This window comes from Elgaria multicarinata, chromosome 8 (genome assembly GCF_023053635.1).
Source record: "Elgaria multicarinata webbii isolate HBS135686 ecotype San Diego chromosome 8, rElgMul1.1.pri, whole genome shotgun sequence".
Taxonomy (NCBI): domain Eukaryota; kingdom Metazoa; phylum Chordata; class Lepidosauria; order Squamata; family Anguidae; genus Elgaria; species Elgaria multicarinata.
In genome coordinates, this window is record NC_086178.1 from 93,351,491 (window position 1) to 93,379,464 (window position 27,974).

Below are 27,974 nucleotides of genomic sequence, written 5' to 3' on the forward strand. Positions count from 1 at the left end.
CATGCACCCGAAACCTGAGTACATTTTGTTCTCCAAAGAACTGCACGAGGCTGCCGCCTGTACCTACTGCACCATTCTTCCATCATGCTCTGGCATTCCTCCCATAGTAGCCAGAAAAATGTTTTGCCTTGTAGCAGTTGGGGAGGAAAGAGTGGAGGAAGATGGTGGGTGAGGCCCAGCAGTTGCCATCTTGTTTGGTGCCCTAGAGCAGAAAAACCGTTGGGGCAGGATAGTTTGCAGAATTCATTATGGTGTGTGGGTGTTTGCGCACACACATGCACATGCGCGCGCACACACACACACTTCAAATACTTGTGAAACTTCTAGAAACCCGATCCCACAACAGTATAAATCCTGGTGAAAATTAAAATCTGATTAATTTATTAAGAATCATTTTTCAGTTTTAGTCTGTCTTGGTTATTCTCTTGGGCTGTTTATTAAAGGCCTACCTCTAGAATTGCCTCTACTGCTGGAGGGGATGCACTTTACCAGCAGTAGCTTGGTGTTAAGTAACTACTGAAGATCCAGATGTAATGCCAGTCACATGAGAAGGAACAGAAGGAAGAGGACAAAATCGCTCTGTAGTTTAGAATAACCAAAGAGTCCTCCTCCTAGAGAGAAATAGTTGGCTAAAGTGTCCTTGACAAAGGTTGCTTTCTCCATAGAGGCCATAAAGCAGGAATGGGGCCCTCCAAATGTTGTGGGACAGCAACTCCCATCATCCCTCACTGTTGGCTGTACTGACTAGAGCTGGTGGGAGATGCACCTTAACAGCATCTGGCAGTTAACTCTTCAGGTAAAAATAAAATAAGATACAGAGGTGACCTTATCACTTATTCAGGGGGCGGACTGTCTCCTCCATTAAAGGCAGTCAGGTTTGAAACACCCCCTTTCTAGTGGCATGTTTAGGGCCTAAAGAGTTTGCCTGGGCTGTGGGTCAGTACTGTCAGGGTGTATGTCTGGTGGCATTTTTAGTATTTTTGGCCCCACCCATTTTGCTTTCAGCCCCGCCTATTACTGAAATGAAAGAAGTTCCCCATCCCTGCTGTAGGACCATCTACCTCTCATTGTTGTGAATAATAATAATAATAATAATAATAATAATAGTATTTCTTACCCACCTCTCCATTCTGATCGAGGCGGGGAAAACCAATAAACAATAAAATACATAAACTGAATTAAAACATAATATACATTGTTAAAAACATCCTAAAAAACATCCTAAAAACATTCTAAAAACATCTTAAAAATTCAACCGAGAAAGCATTAAGCAGAATTTCTTTTGATATAATGGAACCAACCCAATTTAAGTATTCAAGGGCTGCCTTGATTCAACCAGAGTTTGCCCCATGTACACTCCTCTAATGTCAGTGTTAGGGTGACCATATGAAAGGAGGAAAGGGCTCCTGTATCTTTAACAGTTATATAGAAAAGGGAATTTCAGTAGGTGTCATTTGTAAGCATGCAGCACCTGGGGAAATTCCCTCTTCAACACAACAGTTAAAGCTGCAGGAGTACATGAATAACACCTGCTAAAATTCCCTTTTCCATACAACTGTTAAAGATACAGGAGCCCTGTCCTCCTCTTCATATGGTCACCCTAGGTAGTTATTTGCAACAGAACCAGTGATGTATCCATCAACTAATATCACAGAATTTTCCGGTCCTGTTTGCAGATCCATGAAGGAGTTGTTTTCATGTTGAAGGTGCTCCCATGAGTGCTGGGGGCGAGCATGAAACATTTCCCCAAAAGTGGCCTGCGTTGGGCCTGTTCAGAGAACACACTAAGCCATGGTTAGGCCGCTAACACTTTTACAGCAAATGGTTAGTGCTCGTATTTAAACTGTGGTTAGGATTGGTTCACATGACATGTTAAGTCATGGGTCACACGATATGCTGAGCCGTAATGTTTTGCTCAAAATGTTTAACCCCCGTGGTTTAGCATGTCATCTGACCAGGGTCAGAGAGAGAGAGGTAGGATCTTGGCCGCTTGTGGTGGATGCAACACTGTCAGAGAAAACCAAACCCAGCTGACTCCTGTGGAGAGAGTATCCTGAGCGTGCCACTCCCCCCCCCCCCCCCCGGAATCCCTTTAAAGCAATTTCTACTATTTTTCCAACATCATTTAAGTTTCTAAAGTATTTTTGTTTTCTTTCTTACGCAAACCATCTACCATATGTTCCACTGTGAAAGGAGTAATTGTTGACAGATAATTAAGACACTGTGGTTCACACTCAGAGGTTCCTTGCCTCGGCTGGGCACATTATCCTGTTCCTGCCCCTCTTTCAATACCGCTTTGAGGGCTCTGCTTTTCTAACTTCCTTCTCAGAGAAAAAATGAAAGAGCCACTAAAGTGACCTCTTGACAACACTCCCTCGTTCTTTTCATTGATTCTTGTCAACACCCAACAATAATTGTGGCTGGATGCTGGCCTGCTGTTCTCATCTGTTGCTTTAGATTGGGGGGGGGGGGCGAAGTGGGGAGGGTGGGAGAGGAAGAACGGGCTCCACAGGATTCAGATGACTTGAATTAGAAGGACCAATTCAGAAGTTACATTTTGATGTTTGCAAACATCTGTATTGTGCAAGTACAATGGCCAGAGAGTCAGGAGAGACCACAGCTCTTGATTTGGCCCTATACTTGGCTCTGTTGTTGTGTAATCTGTAAAATGACTAATGTGATGTAGAAATGGCCTTTCAGACATATTCTACCAAAATGCAAGCCAGGATCCAGTGATCTTGACTTGGGGAGTCTTATTAATTTCATGGGAACATTCATAATAATTTAGAGGACACTCAGAAATATTTTACTGTCCTCCGTGGCACCTAAGTACTGTCAGTTTGCCTTCCGTTGCTCCCAGTTCCTTTAGCTCACCTATATGGCACTGAGTTACTCTGTTAGAATTACCAAAAAAGGGCACCAGGTGAGTAGGAATAACAAACAAATGCTAAAGGGCGCACAGCTGTTCAAGGACTATTATAATGAGTAACAACCCATAACAAAAGTAATTGTACAAGGTAAGCGGAAAATGGTGAATTGAACAATTCTATGCACAGAGCATATGTGTTATACATACATAAAGTACAAATAAACAGTAATTTTTACAGATGGGCGAAGGTTTGAACATAAATTGAAGACAAATGCTATACAAGCCAGATGAGGTCTTTAAGCCAACGAAAGTATTTTTACAGGCACCCGGTTCAGACCTGTTTCACCGTGTTTTTTTGGCTTCTTCAGAAAAACAAAATCATTATCTGTAAAGACCAAAAACATACATAATACAAATGAAATCCAATTTGAAGTTACATAGTAGTTTTCAAATAGCATCAGATAAGACCCAAAACTTTTTCTGTTAAGACTCACCACCATTAATGAGCAATGCCATGGGAGTAAGGGGGAATTGATAACTTTAAGTAATCTTTCCATCCTGGTTTCTTATTGAATCCCTCCAGAGGAGGTTTTGCTGCAAGACAAATACAAGGTTTCAGAAACATGATAAAAACTAACAGTCTAACAAAAGAGTATTAATAAGTTCAAACCTCAATCCCTGGCGACTAATTCAAACTGCTTCAAAGGCAGCAAGTTCTGCAGACAGGTGTGTTCCTTCTGCCTTTCAGGTCATTTTATATACATGAATCTTAAAGGTACAGACTAGAACAGTGATGATGGTTTATTTGCAAGGAGAGATCATCCATAGAATCACTTTCCCAAAAAAGATACAAATTCTAAACTCACATTCAGACCATTAGACTGCATAGTGCCCAACTTAAAAATCCATTCGGCTTCCTTCCTTAAAAGAAGGTTGTCATGATTGTTCCGGTTGTATTTGTGATACTCTATCAATAACCATACCGTATTCAATTTTATTTATTTATTATTTATTACACTTATATACCGTTCCCATAGCCAGGGCTCTCTGGACGGTTTACAGAAATTCTAAAATTGAGGTAAAAACAAGTATACAAAATTTAAAACTCTAAAACACAGAACATACAAGCATTAAAAACTGATTAAAAACTAAACATGTGGGTAATTAGGATGTGCCGCCATATGCCTGGGCAAAGAGGAAAGTCTTAACCTGGTGCCGGAAAGATAGCAGCGTTGGTGCCAGGCGAGCTTCATCAGGGAGATCATTCCACAGTCTAGGGGCCACCACCGAAAAGGCCCTATCCCTCGTTGCCACACTCCGAGCCTCTCTCGGAGTAGGCACCCGGAGGAGGACCTTAGATGTTAAACGTATGAGCTGAATGAAGTCAATGCAAGTCAGATCTTTGGATAGATTTTAAAAGAAGGATTAGATTGCAAGTCTAAAAAATGGGAATTGATATATGCCGCTGCCCCCCACCCACCTAAAAAAGGGAAATTGAACCATAATGTGCTGAGTTGTGATTAGCATAGGAAAAAACCCACAAACAAATATTGTTCTTAAGTCATGATTAAGACATGGGTGAATAGAGGAAGTGGCCTTATACCAGCTCAGAATATTTGTCCATCTAGCCAGCCTCCCCCAACCTGATGCCTACTAGATGTGTTAGTTTACAATTCCCATCATCCCCAGCCAGCCAGCTGGTGATGATAGGCAACAGAGTCTAACATGTCTGGAAGATGCCTGGTTAGGGAAGGTTATGGTCTAATCTAGCTGGAACAGCTCTCCAGGGTCCCAGGCAGAGACTGGCCTTTTCCATCACCTGCTCCCTGATCTTTTTCACTGGAGATGCCCAGGACTGAACCTGGGACCTTCTGCAGGCAAAGAATGTCCTCTCCCCTAGTATACTGAGCTCTCATTTTCAAAACAGCTTCAACATATGTTTGTAAGTATTGAGCCATTCGCAAAACAACTTCAGTCGGGGTTGGCCCTCCCATGAGGCAGTGTGAATCCCCTGCTCAGGCAGCACATCAGGAGAGGTGGCAAATCACAAAAAAACCATGGCTGGAGGGCCCCTGTGGGCACTGCTGCCACCGATCTCTTGTCCAAGAGTGCAGGACGGGGGGAGGCAGTGGCAGCATCTTCCCATCTCAGGCAGCAGAACATCTTGCATCGCCACTGACTTCAATACTTTCAAACAACTGAACAAGTCTGCTTTCCAATAAGTAAAAAAATAACAAAATGTCCAGATTAGTGGAGCTGCTATCCATACCTTGGGAAGGCAACTTCTCAGTTCCCACACAACCTCTAGCTTGTCTTTGAAGGGGAGATAGGGAACACAGCACAGTGCAGGCTCAGGCTGATAGATGAGCAAGGCCATGATTTGACTGCAGGTCTCAAAGCCATCCCTGACTGTTCTTCTCAGAGAATCCCTTTCCTGGAGATGCAGAGGGAGAGGCACCCAGACCAGGAGCCTTTTATGTGCTAAAAAGTTTGCACACTGCTGCTGTGTCGTAGTCTCTCCCATGAAGAGCCTGGAAGAAAAGGGTTAACAAATCTTCTGTTTTCTAGAAGCTTACTATTCTTGTGCTTACCCTTTTATTTCCTGTTTTTTAAAGCCTGTGATCATCAAGTAAGGCTTCCAAGTGACCAGAAAAAACTGACCTGGGCTGCTCCTGTTAAGAGCAGCTTCCTCTACAGATATCAGTAGGTGAGAACTTTCACAGCATGGAGACAAGCATTATCGCCTGCCACTTTCTGCAAATCCAATGGCTGATAAAAGCACAGCTACAGCTTTTAAAAGTGGGCCACCCTTTCCTTGGAGAAAGATCATTGTAGAGTCCGTGAGCACAACATGTAGAGCCCATGGGCACCACTATGCCTGTGAATACTTCCTTTGGAACCCTGCCGCACTTTATTTTTAAAAAAGTTTAAAAGTTTTGTTTTTGTTTTTTAATGAAAAAACTAAAAGACGAGGACCCTGGCATACTGCAAAGGGAACTGCCAGCCTCTAGAACTGCTCCATCTTTATTTCCAAGAATAAAGGCCCCTGGAGATATTCTTAGAAAATAAAATGGTGGCTAGCTGCAGCCCAGTATTTTGTTTTCAAGTGTGCTTTCCACAAAATAGGTGTGGGAGTACAGCCCTCTACGTTCAAAAGAAATTTGTGTTTTGGAACTCGGAACCCATCTCTGCTTTAGATTCTTGAGAAAGTTTTTGTTTTGCCTCACCAGTTAGGCTTCTAGGAAATGAGTGTTTTATGACTGACCATACCCACCATGGTAGCCATTTTGTGATTTCGCCTTGCTCCCCACCATGGCCACCATTTTGTGAGAGCACCCATGACACCCTCTCAACATTCCAGATGTGTCCACTGGCCACTTTTGTAGAGGTTTATTAGTTCTACAGAACTAACTGCCAGGAATATCAGCTCCTACAAAGCATTGTTGTGGCATTCTGATACCAAATTTAGGGGGAGGAAAGGATCAGTGTCATTCAGCTGCCCACCACTAACCGATGGAGGGCTCCTGAGCTTCCTGGATGCAATTAAAACAAACAGTGGTTTATAGCACATGAAGTATAGCTTGCCCTGGTCAGGAAGTGGTTAAACCTCTGGAGAAAGCAGCTGGAAAAGATAATTGAAGAAGCACACTCTGGGTGGCAGCTGAAGCTAATTAATGCTGTTTCAACAAGAATAAACACACACATCCCAAAAGTAGCACTGGTGGGCTTAATGAGAAAAATAGTCAAAGGGAAAGTAGCAGCGGAGGCTTGAAAAGGCACCCAAGGCTCTCTGCACATACAGTCAACCTAGCCCAGCATGTTCAGAAGACACTGCCAGAGGTGTATTTTGAGTTGTGTGGAGTGACAGAGTCAGGAACTGACAGCAAGATTGGGGGGAGTGAGGAAAATAAAACTGTCCTTTAGGGGAAAGGGGCTGGAAGGATCTTCCCCCATGGAATGAGAGGTTCTAGGTTGGGTCAGCACCCCGTAATATAAACCTCCACTCCACATGCAATCCAGGGCCTCTATTAACTTTTTTTTTTTTTGACTGACATGGTTGCCAGTGATGTGTTTTGAGTTTGGTGCTAAGTTGACTTGGGAGCCAAACAAATGTGGAACTGTGGAGAAACTCAAGGCGGTACATGTTACAGTAACTGTGAGGAACGCTGGTATCACTGCTGCAAACAAGTCACGCATGGAAGTAATATGAGCCTGGGAAACTTGACCGGTCTCTTGGATGTCCAAACCCAAGGGTTTAAATTCAACAAGTGAAGCTTGCCACCTCTCCTCACTGGAAAAACTGCAATTCTTGACTTTCTCTCATCCGACTGATATAAAAGTTTTGTTAGGGGAGAAAAAGAGAAGCAAAAGTGGCAGCCCTGCTCAAAATCTATGGTAGCCATTTCCTTGTGAAGTAATTCTGCTTCCCCTGGGAGGGCTGGATAGAAGAAGGCATAAGTGGGTCCCACTTGTAGTGTGGAATTTTTTGTTCTGAATGCCTGCCAGTCAACTGTACCCTCTTCCAATATATTCCATTCCATCCATCCCCCATTTTTCTCTCTCAGCAGTCGGACAGCATTCTGTGGCCACTCAGACCTCATGGGGTTGTTTTGGATTCCCCACCCTGCCAATATCTCCCTCACGTTTTGTGAATGGTGACACTTCAGCTATCTAAAGACTTACACTCTGAGAAAGAGTTCACCATTATTATATAGGTCAGTAGGGAACATTAAGGGGGAAACGCTTACTATGAAGATGACCAAAAACCATGGAGAAGAGAGCCCTTTTTCCTTTAATAGTTATGTAGTGGACAAGATCACGGCAGGTGCAGCTTTTCCCACTCCCTGAGGGACAAGCTGCACCTGACAAAATTTCCCTCTTCTACACAACTGCTAAAAGTGTACAGGAGTCTATTCTTCCTGTTTAAAAAAGTTATTTATACAGCACCTTTAGCATACAAGTCACTAAGTTTCATAAGTATATATAAATGAACGAATGAATAAATAAACGCCCTGCTTTCTATCTTTTCTCTCCCCCAACCCAGCCCACCATAGCTTACACTCTAAAACGGAGTGTGGAAGGCAGCCAGTGGAGGCTGGTGGCTCAGATGTCAGTGGGGTTGTGATTCGACTGTGGCCTTCAATCAGAATCCTAAAGTAGCTATCCAAGGTGTTCTAACAGAAACCCTGGGGCGGATTCTCCATCCCACTGACATCGGAGCCACCAGCCTCCACTGAAGACACCACATAGTTAGAGGAGACCATCACATCTAGAGGGAAAGCTGTAGTCAAGGATAAAAATGAGAAAATGCAGTTACATATATTTGAGCTCAGGACCTGGACAATACATTTTTGCTGCCTGAGACCTCTCTCTCCATTCCCAAGTCAAGGTGTGGAGCACCCAAGGCTGGCCAAGTTATTTTGGTGCCTGAGGCAGACAATCCCACTAGCGCTTCTCCCTGGGAATAAATGATACCGTATATAATGGACAAGTTATTGTCCTTTCATGACACCCCAAATCAGCTGCCTGAAAAAGCCACCTCCCTCCGCCCTAATGATAGGGCCAGCCCTGCTTACATTTGGCTACATTTACAAATAAATATGAAGGGGTTGATCTGAAAAAGTGGGTGCTGAGGGACGATCTGAGGGAATTCCTTGCATCTAAGTCCAACTGTCTGCTTTTTTGCTGTAACACCCTAATACCACTTCTGAACTAACCATGCCTCTGGCAGTGGCAGGTGTGTGTGGGTGTGGGTGTGTGACCTATTTGGACTATAGAACAACTCACTTCAGAATCTTTGAAATTCAGAAAATGATTTTAAATGTATTTCCCTACACCCAGCGTCGGGAACCCATGACCCTCCAGTTGTAGTTGGACTCCAATTTCCATCAACTCCACCCTGAACAGGCAGTGGTGAGAGAGGATGGGAGTTGTACTTCAACAACATCTCTGCCCCTCCCCTACACATATGTGAGATGCTCATTTCCAGGGATACTTATCACTTTCATTTCAGTAGGCCTCTCTTAGGTTATCAAGAGTTAAGTAATAAGCCTCATTCATAGAGCAATCAACATCATCTCTTGGTTCTGTAAATTCCTGAAGGAACAGAGTTTTGGTGTAGGTTTGTGAAATGTGAACAAGCACTGCCACCTCCTGTCCAAATATGATCATGACATTTCTTTCATTTTCTTCCAATACTTTAGCCTTCTGTGTTACTAAAACCCGGAAAAAACCACCAACTGGAGACTGGTACAAAAAGAAAGATGATTAGCATCGAACAATTCTAAGCCCAGGAATTTGTTCTTAGTACCAAAAGTGAACAGAGTTCACAGTCCTTCCAGACAAAAACTAACACCTGGTTACTCCAAGCTTTGTTCATTTCAGCAGTATAATAGGGTGGCCTGGGGGAGTCAATTTTTTGCTGTCATTTTTAAACAATTGGGAGTAAGAAATCCTTTGTGGTCTACTGTAAATCATCCATCTACTAGATCCAGTTTTGCCTTCTGCTTGCTCATGTTTTGGGGCTACAATCCTAAACAAACTTATTTAGGATGCATTCCTATGCATATTTAGACAGAAGACAACATGGTTGGATGAGAAGTTGTAGGACTTCTTTCTGTCTAAATATACATGAGATTGTGCCTTTAAAGAGTAAGTGCCATTGAACACATTGGAACTTACTTCTGCATAAATTGCATGGGATTGTACTATAAGGCATTTTAGACTCAGGAACTGAAAGAGCTTATTCAAATCACAAGCCTTAATTTTAATGTAGGGTGACCAGATGAAAAGGAGGACAGGGCTCCTGTATCTTTAACTGTTGCACAGAAAAAGGAATTCCAGCAGGTGTCATTTGTTATATGGAGAACCTGGTGAAATTCCCTCTTCATCACAACAGTTAACGCTGCAGGAGCTATACTAGAGTGACCAGATTTAAAAGAGGGCAGGGCACCTGCAGCTTTAACTGTTGTGATGAACAGAAAATTTCACCAGGTTCTCCATATATGCAAATGACATCTGCAGAAATTTCCTTTTCAATACAACTGTTAAAGATACAGGAGCCCTGTCCTCCTTTTCATATGGTCACCCTATTTAATGTTAATTCCCTGAGCTAACACCCAAAGCTTTAGCTGCTTCCTATATGATGAAATTGCAGTTGACTGTATAGATTCTACTTTGTAATTGTTAATGGACTTCTCATTAAAACAATCCTACATTAAACTGTGAACAATAAGAAAACTCAAAACATTGGGAAACCTTACTTTTCTTTGAGATTGTTATCTGCTTTGAGTATTTATTTGAAACAGAAAAGTGGAATGTAAATATGGAGAAGTAATGAAAAATTATGTCCTTCAACTCTGAATGTGGGCACGAAGAAAGTTATCCTGGTATAGTGGTCAGAGTCTTGGACTGGGACTTGGGCGACCCAGGTTCTAGTCCCCACTCGGCCATGGAAGCTCACTGGGTGACTTTGGGCCAGTCACTGACTCTCAGCCTAACCTACCTCATAGGGTTGTCGTGAAGATAAATTGGAGTGGAGGAGGACCATGTACTCTGCCTTGGCCTCTTTGGAGGAAAGGTGGGATATAAATGTAGGAAATACATAAATGATATAGTAGGGATTTTGTTTAGCCATCTAGCTTTTATCCAGTTATTGGGTTAAAGCAGGGGTTCCCAACCTTTGTGGATTGGTGGGCATATTTGGAATTTTGAGAAAGTGTTATAGGCGCACCAGTTAAAGCTGCAGGTGCCCTGCCCTCTTTTAAATCTGGTCACTCTAGTATAACTCCTGCACCTTTAACTGTTGTGATGAAGAGGGAATTTCACCAGGTTCTCCAAATATACAAATGACACCTGCCGAAATTCCCTTTTCTATGCAACTGTTAAAGATACAGGAGCCCTGTCCTCTTTTTCATATGGTCACCCTAACCACTGGTCAGATACAGCATGCTCTCATATTGTTCCTCCGTGAATGCACTTCTTGGCCCGTCATTTTGCCAAGAGCAACTGAGGTTTTTATCAGCATTCATAAAACTCTGCTTGCACAAGTAGGTAGGACGAGCAGGACTTTGCCTGACTTATGACACTCCAGCATGTGTCATAGATAAAAGTCAGTTTGTTCTGAGATAGCAAAAGAGAGTGAGCAGAGGCAGAGCAAAACAGAGCTGGCGACAAGCCGTTCAAGTAGAGTGTTTTAGCATTTTTCCCTCCTTCCTTTTGTTCTCCCTTTAGGTGGCAGATTAAGAGGGAAGCTTTTTTGTGTCCTTCCAGCAATCTGAAGTGACGCGGGTGCTCGAAATGGAGCTCTCAAATGTCCGGGAAGCTGTTACCCAGCTGAACATTCAAGGCCCGATCCTGGCTTTCCAGAACATTCATTACTCTGTCAGCACACCTTGGACATTTCCTTGCAAAGGAGGAGAAGAAAAGGAAGTTCTCAGGGATGTCAGGTAAATTAATTACCATCTCAAACTACAAGAAAAATTGTATTGCAAAGATACCAGGTCGGATCCAGGCTAAGCTAGCTGCAGTTATGTTCCCATTGAAATTAGTGAGACTTAAGTGCAACTGAGTCTTGGATCCAACCCACTGAACAGAGCCAGTGAAGCACAGTGGCTAAAGCAGAAACGTCAAATCTCAGGCCCATGGAATAAATTCGGCCCACTGGGGCCCCAGTCCATCCTGCTAGGATTCCCCAGCTAGTGCCTGCTTCCCTGGCTCTGTGCCTTTCCCCTGGAACACTGATTGTTTGGTGGTTTCCTGGCTTTTGTACAGTTTTTTTTTACCACCCTACAATGTTGGAATGACTTTCTTAAGGCTTAGCTACTGGCTCTAAGAGCTTTAGCCTAAAATAGGCTGGGGTTTGGTTTGGGGGGCTGCCCCTTTTGCCTTTGGTCCTGCCCCTTTTTGCCTCTGGCTCCACCCACTACTAGAATCCGGGTCCCCAACAGCTTTTCTGAAGTTGATTTCAGCCCTTGGGCTGAAACGTGTTTAATATCCCTGGGGTAAAAAGACTAAGGGCATCATCAGATGAGCATTTCATGGCACGCTCATTACTGCCCACTCAGGGTTTTCCGTGCGTCCTTTTGACAATGATGTCCAACTCCTGCATGTCTCCCGCCCCTTCTGGTCTTTTTCCACAACAAAATAGACCCCGGTAAATCTGACTTTCTTTTTTTTTAAGTGAAACTTGCCGCCATTTCCTGCTGTGTGCAGGAAATGCAGCACAATAAAAACGTCCACTGAATGGACCACGTGGCCATTGCTGCTTCCTCTTTCTTCCCCCATATAAAGAAATCATCACTATTGTGGGACAGCAGTAGGAGGCCATAGCGACGGTTGGGAAACACGATTCCACCCCCTCCCCCTCTGATGATGCTCTAAACTGAGAACCAAGATGTCCCCCTGGTAAAAAACCTCACCTCTGTGGGATCAGGCCAGTCACACTGGTGTGGCTGTAAAAATATAACTGCCATTCCAATAAAATATTTATCATACTGCTGCTGACGAAGGAAGAGGCTCCATCAAAGATATTTATTTTTCTTAATCATGGAATTAAAAACAAAACTTGTCACTTTTAAAAAAAAAATCCACACAATTTAGAAATGGCGGATTTAGGAGCTGTTAACCCACATATTTCCTTTTTCCCCAGCGGCATCATGAAACCTGGGATGAATGCCATCTTGGGACCAACTGGAAGTGGGAAAACCTCGTAAGTATTGTTCTTGACTATAGATCAATGCCTGCACTTACTTATCCAGGGGATGATCCAGCCCCCAGCTGCCCTGTCTATGGGGTTTTTCTGACCCCCCAACCCTTCTCCCCCCCCCCATTCCTGTTAGTAACTCCCCTAGCACAGAGAGCTGCACTTGTGGGACAATTGCATAATGTAGATGGAGGGGTTGGGTCATCTACTTCTCCAACCACACCAGGCATGTACATCACTGCATCAGTCTGTATGCAGATTCTGAAGGTTGAACTTGGGTTGCTCCACGCTAGAGCCCATGAATGCAATCTTAGGCATTTTCTGCAATTAGCTGGAAACAGTGGTCTCATCTATACCAAGCTGGATATTGCACTATGAAAATGGTATATAAAAGGCAGGAGCCACACTACTGCTTCATAGCGGTATTGAAGTGCACTGACAACAGTTGGGGCCCATTGGCACATATCACATACCGCTTTCATACCGCTTTCATCATGTTATAACCTGCTTGGTGCAGATATGTCATGGGCCCCAACAGTTGTCAGTGCAGTTCATTACCACTATAAAGCAGTAGTGTAGATCCTGTAGTGCACTTCAATTCCACTATAAAGCAGTAGTGTGGCTCCTGCCTTTTATATACCGCTTTCATACCACTTTCATCGTGGAATATCCTGCTTGGTGTAGATGAGCCCAGTATTGAAATAGAAGTCCCATTCTGCTGGATAACCTAGCCTAGTATGAAGTGCAATGGCGTTCCCCATGCCCGAGACCCTTCTGTAATGTCTACTCACAAGTAAATTCCATTCTTCAAAGGTCCTTTCGGAACCTTCCACATTGTGGGTTCAGCCCAGTTTGTAGCTCAGTTTTAAAAGAAGAAAAAATAAATAAGAAGAAATCAGTAATTTAAAGTCTCTCCCTCCTGCTGACATTGTTCATTGCAGGGGGGATTTTAATCAGGTAGGATCAACGCAAATCAATCAATCAGTCTGAACTTGCAAAGAGAAAATGTTTGATTTAAACACAAAGTAGCTTAGAACATTTTAAGAGCGTTTTGCCTGTCCGTGCTGGACACTGGTGCTACCATTGTACTTTATCACAAACTTTTTAAAAAAACAAATGGCCACAAATCAGATCTCTAAAGGTGCTTCCAGACAAAGGGTTTTTTGGTGCAATCCCACTGCCAGACATTGTCATCTTCAATTGATAGCCCTTCTGTGGGTTTTTTTCCAGTGCTTCTTGTTTCTTATCACACAAAAAAATGGTAAGGAGGAAAAGATAGAATAGCTGCACGATGCCTTTTGATTGTTAGCTATAGGAGCCCTAACAAATGACATCATGTGGATGTTCCATAAAAAGCGAGTGAATATAGCATAGCAATTCTTTAAAAAAGGACCAGTGCAGAAACAGTCAGTAGTACTAGTAAAAGCTGCTGCTACTACTACTGCTCAATGGTCCTTCTGTTCCAGTATCTTGTCCCAAAGTTTTGTGTATTTCCTTCAGTTGATAATTCTGCTACAAATACATTTCAGACTACAAGGGCCAGTCACATCCCCAAAAACTCAGAAGCTGGCTTTTAGGTTCTGCAAATTTTGCACCCCTGACTGGTGTTAGTTGTGGATTCACAGAGCTATAACTGGTCATTATTTGTCTTTTGCTTTTGTTTTTTCTCTTTAGTCTCCTTGATGTCTTAGCAGGATGGAAAGACCCCAAAGGGCTTAAAGGTGGACAGATCTTTATGGATGGGAAGTTGGTTGACTCTCACATTCACCAATGTTCAGCCTATGTAGTCCAGGTGAAGCCTTCTTCACACTGCCTTTATTTATTTTTGTATTCATTCATCAGTTTGATAGGTCACTGGGCTAAATTTCTTTAAGCTTGAAATTCCCAATAACCTCAGCAAGTATACTCTGGATGTGGATGTGCCAAAGAAAATTGCATGTATCCCTCTGGGTGTACTGGAAAACAATTTGGAAAGGGGAATGCATTGTAGATCTCATCTATTGCAGCCATGTTGCTATAGCCTGCCACAGGAAATTCCTTAAGAGGTTTGCATAGAAAAACCAGGTAAGAACCATTGGACACTTGTGGCTACAGGCAGAAAGCAAACCTCCCAGTGGGATCCAGCTGTGATCCCTGATAACCCTGAAGAGAGTGAAGGTGGGCTTAGAGAGCTACAGTGGCTAACAAAAGAGAGTCACTCTTCTAAAATGCCTGGCTCTGAAAAGATCCTTCCTCAGAGACAGGCATTGACAGGAGAGGTGTCCAAGGAGATCACCTGTGTAGGCAATCTCCTGGAACACCTCTCCTTCGGAGTAGCTTCCCATCCTCTTGTTAGTGCTGGTTAAACTGGATGGCTGCTCAGGTGGACAGGTGGCTACTCCAGCGAAGAGATGTCTCAGGACTTTGCCTGCAGCATTGTGGGACATCTCTCCAGCTGGACAATGCCTGACTCTGAGGAAGGCCCCACTCAGAGCCAGGCCTTTGAGCCTGGGAAGCTCTGAAGAGGCGTGCCAGCTGTTTTTGCAGCCAATGCAGCTCTCCAAAGACTCCACCCACTTTCTGGCTTACTCTGAGAGGGTTCTGGTGGGTTTCTCCAGAGTACCACTAGTGCCACTACCTCACTCCAGCGATTTGGCAGCAGGGAGTCTTTCTGGCAGGTTGTGGGGGCATGTAATTCACTTCTCCTCCCGGTCTGCTGATTGATTTAATTTCCCCTCCATTGACTTCCACGTTTCTAAATTTGCGCAAATTTCCCCTCCATTGACTTCCCAGCCTTTAAATTTTCATAAATATTTCCAACAGTTTAAAGGGGGGGGGAACCTTAAAGGGTGGCTGAACGGGACAGAGCAAATGTGGTGCCCACACCAGCAGTAATTACGCGTGTGTGTGTGTGTGTGTGTGTGTGTGTGTGTGTGTGTCCGTCCCCATCCCACTGAGCCCCATTCACTCCATCCCATGCAGCTGCCTTCTAAGATTTTTTTCTTAAAACTATCAAGAATATTTACTTGAGGAGGCTTTGCCCTGTAAGGCAGTATAAAAATATTTTAAGTACATCAATAATTTACCCTGGCTTGCAGGAGGACATTCTGACCGGAACACTCAGCGTCCGTGAGAACCTCCTGTTCTCTGCCAACCTGCGGCTGCCCCAGAATATGAAGAGCAATGCAGAGAAGGCAGCCAAGGTGGATGCTGTGATCCAAGAGCTGGGCCTACAGGACTGTGCAGACACCAAGGTAAGCCATGGCGCAGATTGTAAGCCTATGCGGCAGGGCCTTGCTATTTACTGTTTTACTCTGTACAGCACCATGTACATTGATGGTGCTATATAAATAAATAATAATAATAATAATAATAATAAAGGGGACACTTGAGCTCTTTCAGCCCAAAGGCCGGATTCCATTTCAGAGATGCTCTCAGGGGCGGTGTTCTCAGGGGTGGGTGGGGCAAAAGACAAAAGGGGTGGGGCCAAAAAAATACCAGCATGTTTTAGCTTAAAATGCTCACTGCCAGTAACGGAGCCATTTCAAGCTTTTGGGATGGGGGAAAACTGCACAAAAGTTGGGAAACCACCAAAGGATTGGTGGTTAAGGGAAGCGGGGTGGGGCCATCTGGAGAGCCCCAGAGGGCTGGATTGGGACCCCCAGGTGGGCTAGATTTATCTCCCAGACCTGAGCCTTGCACCCCTGCCATAGAGCTATGGCCTGGTTCTCACAAACAGCGAATGAGCAAGGAAGTCTATGGGCTCATCTACACCAAGCAGGACATTCCACTATGAAAGTGGTATGAAAGCGGTATATGGCCGGAGCCACACTACTCCTTTATAGCGGTATTGAAGTGCGCTGCAGGATCTACACTGTGCTTTATAGCGATACTAAAATGCACTGACAACTGTTGGGGACCGTGACACATCTACACCAAGCAGGATATAACACTATGAAAGTGGTATGAAAGTGGTATATGGTATGTGTCATGGGTCCCAACAGTTGTCAGTGCACTTCAATACTGCTATAAAGCAGTAGTGTGGCTCCTGGCTTTTATAAACCACTTTCCTAGTGGAATATCCAGCTTGTTGTGGTTGAGCCCTGTGTCTGGACAGAACCACTTCATCCTGCAAGGCTCACGTGATAAAAGGCTCCACCATATAAAAATGAACCCCTGCGCGTAGAAATCTATCATGTAGCCTTCTCCCCAATCCGGACACAGGTTTACTTCGTCCTCTGTTGTTTGCAAGAACTAGACCTATATTGTGACTCTTTCTATAGCAAGATAAGATAGCGACCAATCTGCTCACCCAGCCCCTGATTGCCAAGGCTGATTGCCAGCCTTGTTAGTGTGCATGCAGATGCTTTAGAATGCTTAATGAAACAGGCAGACATAGGAAAAGGCCAGAAAAGAATAGAACTGCTGTTACAGTTTGTCTTTGGCCATAGCTAGATCTAAGGTTTATCCCTGGATCGTCCAGGGGTCAAACCTGTTCACCTAGGTGACACACGGGATCCAGTGCTCAGGCAGGGGAGAACCCTGGATGATCCCAGGATAAACCTTAGGTCTAGCTGTGGCCTTTGATGTCCTGGTAAACCCAATGGATTCTTCAGACTCTATATCCCTTTCTCTCTCTCCTCCCCCTGCTTCTCTCCACGATGTCAGATTGGGACAGAATTCCTGCGTGGTGTTTCAGGGGGTGAGAAGAAACGGTGCAGTATTGGCATGGAACTGATCACTTCTCCTTCCCTGATCTTTCTGGATGAGCCAACCACAGGACTGGATGCTAACACAGCTAATGCCATCATGCAGCTCTTGCACCAGTGAGTTTCTGTGTTGGACCTTTATTTATTGCTTTGGTTTGGTTTATAACTGGCCTTTCTACACAAAAATGGCATTCGAGGAGGCTACTCTTGTCTTAGCCCAAGATTAACCCCCAACAAGTGTCATGGGAGTGCTTGGTTGTGCCCCCACTCTTCCCCATCGCAAAATCACACAGTTAAGGTCATATGTTAGGAGTGATTTGCATGCACAGGAGATTACTGTGTATACAGACAGAGCTTAGCATGCTGTTTCTCCTGCAGTACTTCATACCGCTGAAGAGGCAAGCCACCGTTCAGGCTAAGAAGCAACTTGTCTCTTTGGCAGTGAGAGCTGCTGCAGGAGAATCAGCAAGACAAACCCCAGCAGCATATTTTTATTTATTTATTTATTTATTTTATTTATTTATTACATTTTTATACCGCCCAATAGCCAAAGCTCTCTGGGCAGTTCACAGTTCTCATCTATCAACGTGTATTGTTTATCAACTTTTAGCATATCCCCCAAAATGCTTGTCTGGGCAGAGCTTGATGTGCTCTGGCAGTAGTCACATAGCTTCCTCGGAGCACACTGCCAGGGTTGGAACGCAGCCTGTGAAGAGTATTTTCTGATAGCAACCATGTGTTGAGGGCCTCGTATAATTGTGCTACTGCTATTAAGTATTACCTTTGCTTGGCAGACTCTCCAGGAAAGGAAGAACCGTAATCTTCTCAATCCATCAGCCCCGCTACTCCATCTTCAGGTTGTTTGACCGTCTGACCTTGATGAACAAAGGGGAAATCATCTTTGCCGGAGCAGCAGGAGAAGCCACAACCTATTTCAACAGCATTGGTAAGGAAGGAGCCTCTCTCAGAGCAGGACTAGTGTTTGTGGAGATGACTAGAGTGCTGCTGCTGCCAGCCAGTTTTCATAAAACATGGCAAACATTTGCCAAGACTGTCCAAGGTTCTCTAACTATCCGGCCTGAACAAGAGCAGTAGAAAACGACCAAGCCCAGCAAAAAAAAAAGCTATGTGGATGGAATAGCCTGTGCAATTTAAGTGAGTCTTCTTGGATCTGCATGGCTTATTTTAATGGTAAAGAGCTGGCAGAAATATGCATGTTCTGGAATGGATTTAGTAGTTGATAGAGGAGGAGCAGGAAGAAATTATTCTTATGCAGATGCAAGAAAGAGGCATGGTGGCATGCACAGTGTACAGCCCATCACTACTTCAGCCCTAACCAGAAACACATGCCAGTTTCTGCAAGCTAGCTGTAGTATCACAGTTTCTTTTCCCCCATGGGTTACAAGAACAGAGTATAATGTCATAGCACCCTTTTGTCCAGGGATGCATATTCTGCTGAGTTCCCCCACTCCCGCTGCCCAGATCCATACAGTTATCCCCCCCCCGCATATTCTATGGGGGGATTCCTCCATGTGCAACTTGGTGAGCTTAGGCTGTAGGTCAGGGATTCATAACCTCCAGCCCACAGAGGTTCTACATCTGGCCTGCAGAACCTCCTTGGGTTCTTCCAGGGGTCTTGGAGGCCAAGCTCCGTGGGCCAGATGCTGAACCTCCACAGACTGGGAATTCTGTAACCCTGACCTACAGCCAAAGCTCACCAAGTTGCACAGGCACATCCTTTCTCACGCACATATTCCTGAAATCAGCAAACCCTGCCCAGAACAGCACTGCCTGCTTTAGGAGAGGGACGTCTTTCAAGAAGGACACAGACAATCTGGAGTGTGTTCAAAGGAGGACAACCAGGTTGATCAGGGGTCTGGAAACAAAGCCCTATGAAGAGAGACTGAAACAACTGGGCATGTTTGGCCTGGAGAAGAGAAGATTGAGGGGAGACATGATAGCACCCTTCAAATACTTAAAAGGTTGTCACCCAGAGGAGGGCCAGGATCTCTTCTCGATCCTCCCAGAGTGCAGGACATGGAAAAACGGGCTCAAGTTACAGGAAGTCAGATTCCGGCTGGACATCGGGGAAAACTTCCTGACTGTTAGAGCAGTATGACAGTGGAACCAGTTTCCTAGGGAGGTTGTGGGCTCTCCCACACTAGAGGCATTCAAGAGGCAGCTGGACAACCATCTGTCAGGGATGCTTTAGAGTAGATTCCTGCATTGAGCAGGGACTTGATGGCCTTATAAGCCCCTTCCAACTCTACTATTCTATGATTCTGTGAGTGCTGTTAGTTCCAGAATTGACCCAGATGACATCAGTGGCTCCTACCTATCTATTCCATCTTCCAGCTGGTTGGTCCTTTTACAGTGGTTCTTTGCTACATGGGCCAGAAATTCTTGCAAGCAAAGGGTCTGTCTAGCATCCTCTTCCTGGCAGTAGACAGCCAGATACTTCCAGGAGGCCCACAAGCAGGGCATTGCAGCAAGAGGACCATTCCACAGTTTGCCCCTCAACCCCTGGTGTTGAGAGAGGAATACTGCCTCTGAACGTGAAGGTTCCATGTGATGACCCTCCCTAGTAGCCATTGACCAATCCATGCCCAAAAACATTGGATTAACACGAATGAGCTCTTTTAAGTAAGTTTCAGAGTACAGGGATGTATGTTTTTGCTGTTTCTCACCTTTATAAAATGCTGATTTATTGATTTACTGAGTGATTTTTATGGGTGTTAGTTTTGTATGGTGTTTGAATAGTAAAGCATCTTAAGGTTTGTTTTAGAAAGGTAGGATTGAACATTTTAAATGTCGAGACTATGTCCAATAAATCACAAGTTGTGCCAGGAGATATCCTGAAATGAATTTGGTGTTAGGCCTGCCTGTGCAAGTGCCTCACTTTGCTGTGCATTTCAATTTCAGGGTATCAGTGTGAACAATTTAACAATCCCTTGGACTTTTTTCTGGACGTCATCAGTGGAGAGGTTATCCAGTCCCAGCCTGAGGAAAGCTTCAGTGAGTTCTTTACAGAAATTGACTTGGATGAAAAAACAAAGTTACACAGCTCACATCTATTTATGCTGAACCCCAGTCCAGTGCCCTCCAGATGTTTTGGACTTCAACTCCCATCAGTCTTTGCCAGCATGGCCAATGGTTAGGAATGCTGGGAGATGTAGTCCAGAACATCTGGAGGGCTCCAGGTTGGGGGAGGCAGCTCTAGCTCCAAAGTGGGCAGAAGGTAGATTGGGATCTTCCAGTAGATTATTGTATGGTTTACAGTGGATTGGCAATCCTGACACCTAATCGTCTAACAGCAGCATGAAGGAAAAGGAACACCCCACCTTCCTTGAATTAGGCTGCTGAAATAGACACTTTGTTGGAAAACCAGAAGTGGATGTCCGGGTGAAAAGACTGTAAGCTCTTTTGTGGAACTTACGTACTTCTTATTAGGGCTGTGCTCTGCTCCGTTCCAGATCCCCAAATCCGGAGCGGATTGGGCTGATCTGTACCCCCTAAATTTGGATCCAAATCGGGTCAGGGGAGGTCTGGATTGGTTTGGATCAGTTCGGGCCTATCCAGAGCTCCAGACACCATTTTGGGTCTAACCCCCTTTTTTTTCCATTGACTTCAATTGGAAAAGAAAAACACCAATAACTTTTTTTATTTTTCAAGATACACACGTGTAACTGAGCACCATGATAGCTTCCACATAGGAACTTACGCATGCTGACTTTGAAGAAAATCAGATCATGCCCTGATTTTTAGCAATTTTTTAAAGTTAAACCTCAACCACAATATCCTTCAGAAATAAAATGTGTATTGGAAAGAGATAGTGAAAGTGCATTTCAGGACAACAGCACTTCAAACTGTGTTCCCATTGAAGTGCTAATATTGTCCTGAGATGCACTTTCACTATCTCTTTCTAATACACATTTTATTTCTGAAGGATATTGTGGTTGAGGTTTAACTTTAAAAAATTGCTAAAAATCAGGGCATGATCCGATTTTAGGCATTTACATTCCATGCAGATAATCTCATATATGCATGCTCATAAGTTCACCTCATAGCAGTGAAGACTGGTTTGGAGACCTGTCTGCCTGCTCCTCCTGCCATTTATTTATTTATTTATTACATTTATATACCGCACCACAGCTGAAGCTCTCTGGGCGGTTCACAAAAGTTAAAACAGTAAACATTAAAAAGTATACAAAATTTAAAAAACATCAGAAACATAAAAACAACAGTATAAAAACAACAGTATCCATTTGAAAAACAACAGTTCTGGGGTCTGTTAGAAAACAAACTTAGCATTGTTAAGTGCTGTTAAATGCGTGGGAGAAGAGAAAAGTCTTGACCTGGTGCCTAACAGATAACAATGTTGGCGCCAGGCAAGCCTCTTCAGGGAGATCATTCCACAGATGGGGGGGGGGTCAACACCGAAAAGGCCCTCTCCCTTGTTACCACCCTCCGAGCTTCCCTCGGAGTAGGCACTCGGAGGAGGACCTTAGATGTTGAGCGCAGTGTACGAGTAGGTTCATGTCGGGAGAGGCATTCCATCAGGTATTGCGGTCCCAAGCCATCCAGGTGCTACATGATAATGGACAAGGTCAAAGCCTCTACTGCCCTCCCTCCTTCAGGTTATTTGACTTTAAACCAGACCTGGACTGGAGAGCCCATTAAACAGAGGACTGTCCTTTTCCAGTAGAAGACTGTCCTCTGTAAAGGACAACACCTGGCCACCCTAGCAGTCGGATCTGAATGCAGCACTGGCAATAGGACAGCATCCTCGGCTGCACCAGAGCACAGCACGCTCCGTTGGGGCCGCTGGGCAGGCCTCATGGCACACAGTTCTCTCCTCCAAGACCTTGCCATCCCATGCTCGGCCCTCCGCCTGGCTGCTGTCTTCTCCAACCAGTGCTGCAATGCAGCAGTGGCACTAGCACGTGTCCAACGAGCAGCACAATACATCAGCATGCACAATGCCTTCTGGAGCATGGGATCAGGGCTGGATGCCTCTCTGCCTGCTCAGGACTGCTGCTTGGACACATGCCGGTGGCACCGCTGGTGCCCCCAGGCAGATGCTGAGCAAGTGGTGGCAAGGTCTCAGGGGAGAGCTAAGGACCACACAGCCTGCCCAGCTTCCCCTCATCTGCCCTGCTGCCCTCAGAGGATGCTCTCCCAGTGCCAATATTGGATTCAGGACTAACTGGAGGTCCAAGGGTGCCATCCTGTCCGTTGCCTTGGGGAGCAGAACACCTTGGGCCAGCCATGGCAGTGGTTCATACCACTTATGTCTTAGGTGAGGTGTGTGTGTGTAGGTGTGTGTTTAATCCTCCTTTTGCTTGGAACAGGCAGCAAGAACAATTGCCGTTTCTCCAGCAACTGCTCCCTTGACAAGAGCCCGCTGTCCAACTATTATCAGCGGTCCTCCTATTATCAAGAGCTGCAAGAGGATCTGAAAAGCCTACAGTCATTTGAGAGCCATCGCTGTGAAACCAGCTCATCCAAACCCACTTACGTTACCTCATTCATCCACCAGGTGAAGGGGAAAACATTAGGAAGGGGGGAAGGGATGGAGAAACTGAAGCGGATCCACGCCTAAGCACAAAATCCTTCCCTCCATTTCCAGTGTTCAGGCAATGAGTGCTGTTACTTCTCTAGCCAAAACAGCATGACCCACACACAAGAGGGAGGCATCACGAGACTTGGAAAGAACAGAAAAGACCTCTTACGTGGAGCAGGGAGGGGAGGTGGGCAGGGAAGGGAACAGCCCAGGTAGGAATGAGCATGCTCAGTGGACACAAAATGCTGACTGACTATTGGGCGAGGGACAGAAAAGAGCAGAGGGGGTGGGCGGAATTGCTGGAAGCCTGGACAAGGCTCTCTTCTAATAACCAGTTCATGTGGCTCTTTATAAGGGCCATTTGCCACATTACATTTTTCACCTGAACATCTCAGGTGTACATCCAAATAATGTAAACCGTTGAATCAATGCAACAAAGATGAGTATTGGACAGGTACACTTGTCAACAAACCATGAGTAGCTCCTCACCCTGGCCTTTCAGACACCTCAGTATGGTAGAGATCTAGCAGAATTTTGTTCCTGTTAAAAACCATGTGAACGTGTCCCATTTGCAAACCCAACCATGAGCAGGAATGCTTTTTTCCAAGAAATATTTTTAAACTCCCAAATTTGCGATCACATTTGAAAAATTTGCATTTTTTTAAAAAAAATGCATTTTCACACTTTAGTAAAGAGTCAGTGTGGTATAGTGGCTAGAGGATTGCCTGTGAGTCAGGAGATCTGGGTTCTAGTCCCTGTTTGGCCATGGAAGCTCACTGGGTGACTTTGGGCCAGTCACAGACTCTGAGCCCAAGCTACCTCATAGGGTGGTTGTTGTGAGGATAAAATGGAGAGGAGGATTATGTACGCCACCTTGGATTCCTTAAGGAGGAGGGAAAGAGGTGGGATATAAATGAAATAATAAAATAAATAAATGGGAGACAGTGCACACTTTTGAAAAATATATACGGAAATACTCACTTCTCCTGTTCAAATGAGTTGAAAAACAGGTCTGGAACTAAAAGGGGAACAGGCTGAAACAAGCTTCAATGTGATTTTTGGAGCATTTAGGTGAGCTCAAAAATCACTGGTTCTCCCATCCCTATTGTACGGGTGTTTTCACACATGAGGTTTGGTTGGCTTTATTTTAAATCTGTTTCTAATGCAGTTACAAAACATGCACAAGCTTCCATGTAGATTCAAGTTCTCTTCTGAATTCTCTCCCAGGTTAGCAGACTCCACAAAAGAAACTCAAATGCACTTTGTAGTGTAGAGAAAATGCCCTGTCCAGGTTAAGGCTTTTAGGGTCCAATCCTCTGTATGTTTAGACGGAAAAAAAGTCCTACAACTCCCAGCATTCCTAGCCAGTCATACTGCCTGGAGAATACTGGGAATTGTAGGACTTTTTTCATCCTAAATATGCTTAAGGATTACACCCTTAAAAAAACATGAAGACCATGGCTAGACCTGCTGATATCCTGGGGATCGCCCCGGGATCGCCCGTGTGCACCCTGGGATGATCCCTCCCTTTCCTCGAGATATCGGTATAGCCTTCCCCCAGCACCACTATTTCCGCAGTCTCGGGATGATCCTGAGACCATGGAACATGTGGGCGGGCATCGCGGGTTGTCCCAGCTACTCATGAGTAACTGCGAGGAGCTGGGCATGGGGCACAGAGCTCCTCAGGAGCTCTGTGCCCATTGGGTGGGGGAGAGGGGGAGGTTGTTTTTTTAAAAAAAAAAAAACTTACAGTTTTGGGACAAGTGCTTATGTGCTCCTTCTTCTTTAAAAAACAAAATAAAATCACAAGATCGTCACCCTCCAAACCCCTCATCTAGCCATCGCCAAAGTCAAACTCCCCAAGAATCTCTGTCGGCCTTCCCTAACCTGGTGCCCTCCAGTTGTGTGAATTCCAACTCCCATCATCTCTAGCCATGCTGGAGGGTCGAGGGTGCCAGGCTGGGGAAGGTTCATTTAAAAGCTCTGTTAGTGTCTCTCAGTTCAACAGATGACCCCCCTGTGGAAAAATACTGATCAAAGTGATGGTGAGGAAATACTGCATTTAGTTTTCATCTCTAATTTTTCATCTCTAGTTTTTAAGAGAGAGAAAATCAAACCGTCTGGAGAAGGTTACTTTATGGCAAGCTATTTAATCTGTCATGTTCTCTAGCTGTATGTTGTGAGCTGCCGAAATATGAAGCAACTCCTGAGGAACCCCCAGACCTCCTTTGGACAGCTCATTTTGGGCGCCGTCTTCTCCTTGTTGGTGGGGCTCATTTACTACCAAATACCCGACACAATGCCTGAAGCTCTACAGAACAGGTACCGGGGAATTTTAAGGCTCCCTCACCTGGGGTGGGACCCCAAACATGACATTTCACTAGCTTCCTATTCAGATATCCTGCTCCTGGGACAAGCTTAATGCATGTTATAGAAAGTAGGGCTGTGCACCATCACCCTGACCTGCTTCCGAGGCTGATTTGGACCTTCCGAATGGGCCCCGAACCACCTTGGCCCCAGTCCAACCTGCTTCGGATCCAGATCCGATCTGGGTATCCAAAGTGGATCAGATGTTGTGGTTTCCCAGGCACCCGGCAAGCAGCTGGACTCCCTTCCCCCACCTCGAACCCAGAGAGCTGCTGCCCCCTGAGCTACGCAGGCAGCTTACCTGATCCATCCACTCACACCAGCCAACTATCTTCCCTGAGAGCAACCGTGTTTAATGAAGATGGGGGCTCTCTATTGTCGTAAATCTAATGATGGAAACTGCAGCGGCCATGAAAGGATCCGGAACTGAAGGAGCGGACAGCCCTAAGAGAAAGCTTAGAGGACACACAAGTCAGGAAGCTAGAGAAGAACTTTATTGTCTGTCTTCAACAAGAATGGAACAGACACAGGAAACCCCTGACTCCACCCAGATATAGCGCCACCTAGTGACTAAATCATTTAATGATACTATCCGCACAACACATTTTTAGGCAGCGTGTTGGTGCGCTTCTTGGCAGCCATATTCACAAGTTGAATAAAACCAAGAACTAATTCTGCTACAGCATTAAATTATTCCCAGAGCGATTCCTGTGGATGCAACTCAGAGAGCTTCGGCTGTGGGGCGGTATATAAATGTAATTAAATAAATAAATAAATAAACTCCTGTCAGAGTGCAATACCTAGTCAGGTTACAAATCTACGCAATATTGCGAGCATAGCAAACATGAGAGAAAATTTGGAACCATTCTCTCTTGTATATTATTTATTTATTATTTGTTTAGAGCATTTTTTATCCTGCCCTCTAGCCAAAAAGACGCCCAGGATAGCTTACAAAGATAAGAAATAAGACAGTCTCTGCATGCAGGATTACAGACTAAAAGACACGACACAGAAGGAAAGGAGACTGGGAGGAAGAAGGAAAAATGCAAATTCAGGCGTTAGATTCTTAGTTGCAATGTTCAGCAGGCTATGGAGTTGCATATAAACATAGGGGAAGGGCTGCTGCTTCCTCTTCCTCTGAAATCTTCAGTTGGTAGCAAGAGGGAGGTGTATCCAGGCATGACATTCAGGGTGATGTGTACCTTGCTAATAATAAAGCTGCACAGTTTCTCTTATTTTTTCCTAATTTGCATTGTTATGTCTTTCCCTCCCCTTTTCATAGGTAGGGCCAGGGTGCTATGCAGGAGACTGAAGCCCTGCCTCCCAATTCCTCTCTAATGCATCTATTTTCTCTGCTGCAGGTTAGGAGCTTTCTTTTTCATGGTCCTCACTCAGATCTTTGGGAATCTGTCTGCCGTGGAGCTCTTCATCTATGACAGGAAACTCTTCATGTGAGCAACTGCCATGTTTCAGAGGAAATCATATCTAGGATATGGCCAGAGCCATGACCTTCCCACAACGCTGCACCTGCGGAAGCTCAGACATCTCACACTTTCATGCCAAACAAAATGTAACTGCATTTGTACTGTGCAGTAGCATCAAAGAGCCTGACCGAGCTGGTGCGGGCTCTCCTGTCCATACTTCAGCTGCAGGAAGGGAGGCGGTGGGAGTGTGATGCCTTCAGGTCACTTCCCACCCACCTGCCCACCCTCAGATCAGTGCCAAGAGGCTGGAGGGGGAGATACGTAAGCCCTCACCTTCCCTTGCACAAGCCTCTTGTGCGGATTTTTAGAATAGAAACTGGCTGCAGAATCCAGCTCCTTCTTTGCTTTGTAGATTTGACAATGCTGCCCGATATGAGGGCTGTTTCCGTGACATCTCTAACACCAGTGCAGTCATATTTCTTAGGTTGTCTTCTATGGAAGGGCTGGGGAACCTCAGGCCTGGGATCCCAATATGGCCCTAGGTGGCCATGCTCCTTTACTCCCCCGCTTTTCTCCAAACCATTGACAGTTTGGTGGTTTCCTGGCTTATAGGCAGCCCCCCCCACCCCCCATTCTAAAAAGATTGAGATTCTCTCCTAACGCTTAGTTGCTGGCGGTTAGCGCCTTAAGCTACAATATTGCTGCTATTATTATTATTATTATTATTATTATTATTATTATTATTTTGGTTTGGCCCCGCCCACCACTGAAATGTGTGTGTTGTCCCCCCTCCCGAGATCTTCTCTGAAATTGAATTTGGACCTTGGATGGAAAGAGGTTCCCCACCCCTGTTCTAAGGGAATATCTATATCACAGTTTAAAACAGCTTCTAACTACAAGCAGGCCAGGCGAGAGTTTTATCATACAATCACCCTGCCTTATTCACCGAATTTTATGGCAGTCCAGAGAACATCGTCTTCCCCTCGTAACCTTCCTGTTTTTCCCCATCACTTTTGTCCATCCCAAGGCAGAGGCTCGTACTTCATTGCCCAGTACAGGGGTGGGCAGGAAGTAGATCTCCAGATGTTTTTGACTTCAACTGCCAGCACTCCTGACCATGGACTGTGGTTTCTGGGAGTGGAAATCCCAAACATCTGGAGATCTGTCTTCCACCCAATCTTGGCCCAGGGCAGCCTTGTCCAACCTGGTGCCCTCCTACTGTGTTGGGCTACAACTCCCATCATCCCCAGCCAGCATGGTCATAGAAGGCACCAGATTGGGTAAGCCTGGCCTAGGGGGAAACTTCTGATTGCATTGCCATTCTATTCTTCTGTAGGCAGAGATGGGAATCTAATCTACC

At 45.0% G+C, this 27,974-nt stretch overlaps 1 protein-coding gene across 2 annotated transcripts in view; it reads left to right on the plus strand.

Moving 5' to 3' along the window:
* The window catches only part of LOC134403011 (broad substrate specificity ATP-binding cassette transporter ABCG2-like), a 43,129-nt gene that overhangs the window by 1,373 nt on the left and 13,782 nt on the right, over positions 1–27,974 (plus strand). Inside the window, exons 2-11 of one of the 2 annotated variants that reach the window (XM_063133023.1) lie at positions 11,102–11,316; positions 12,519–12,578; positions 14,247–14,364; positions 15,650–15,805; positions 17,220–17,377; positions 18,055–18,206; positions 20,183–20,275; positions 22,612–22,799; positions 24,994–25,145; positions 26,552–26,641. In XM_063133023.1, coding sequence (XP_062989093.1) covers positions 11,168–11,316; positions 12,519–12,578; positions 14,247–14,364; positions 15,650–15,805; positions 17,220–17,377; positions 18,055–18,206; positions 20,183–20,275; positions 22,612–22,799; positions 24,994–25,145; positions 26,552–26,641 — 1,316 coding nt within the window. In that variant the 5' untranslated portion in view covers positions 11,102–11,167. The remainder of the gene's footprint in view (positions 1–11,101; positions 11,317–12,518; positions 12,579–14,246; positions 14,365–15,649; positions 15,806–17,219; positions 17,378–18,054; positions 18,207–20,182; positions 20,276–22,611; positions 22,800–24,993; positions 25,146–26,551; positions 26,642–27,974) is intronic. The other variant, XM_063133024.1, reaches the window with a different exon arrangement.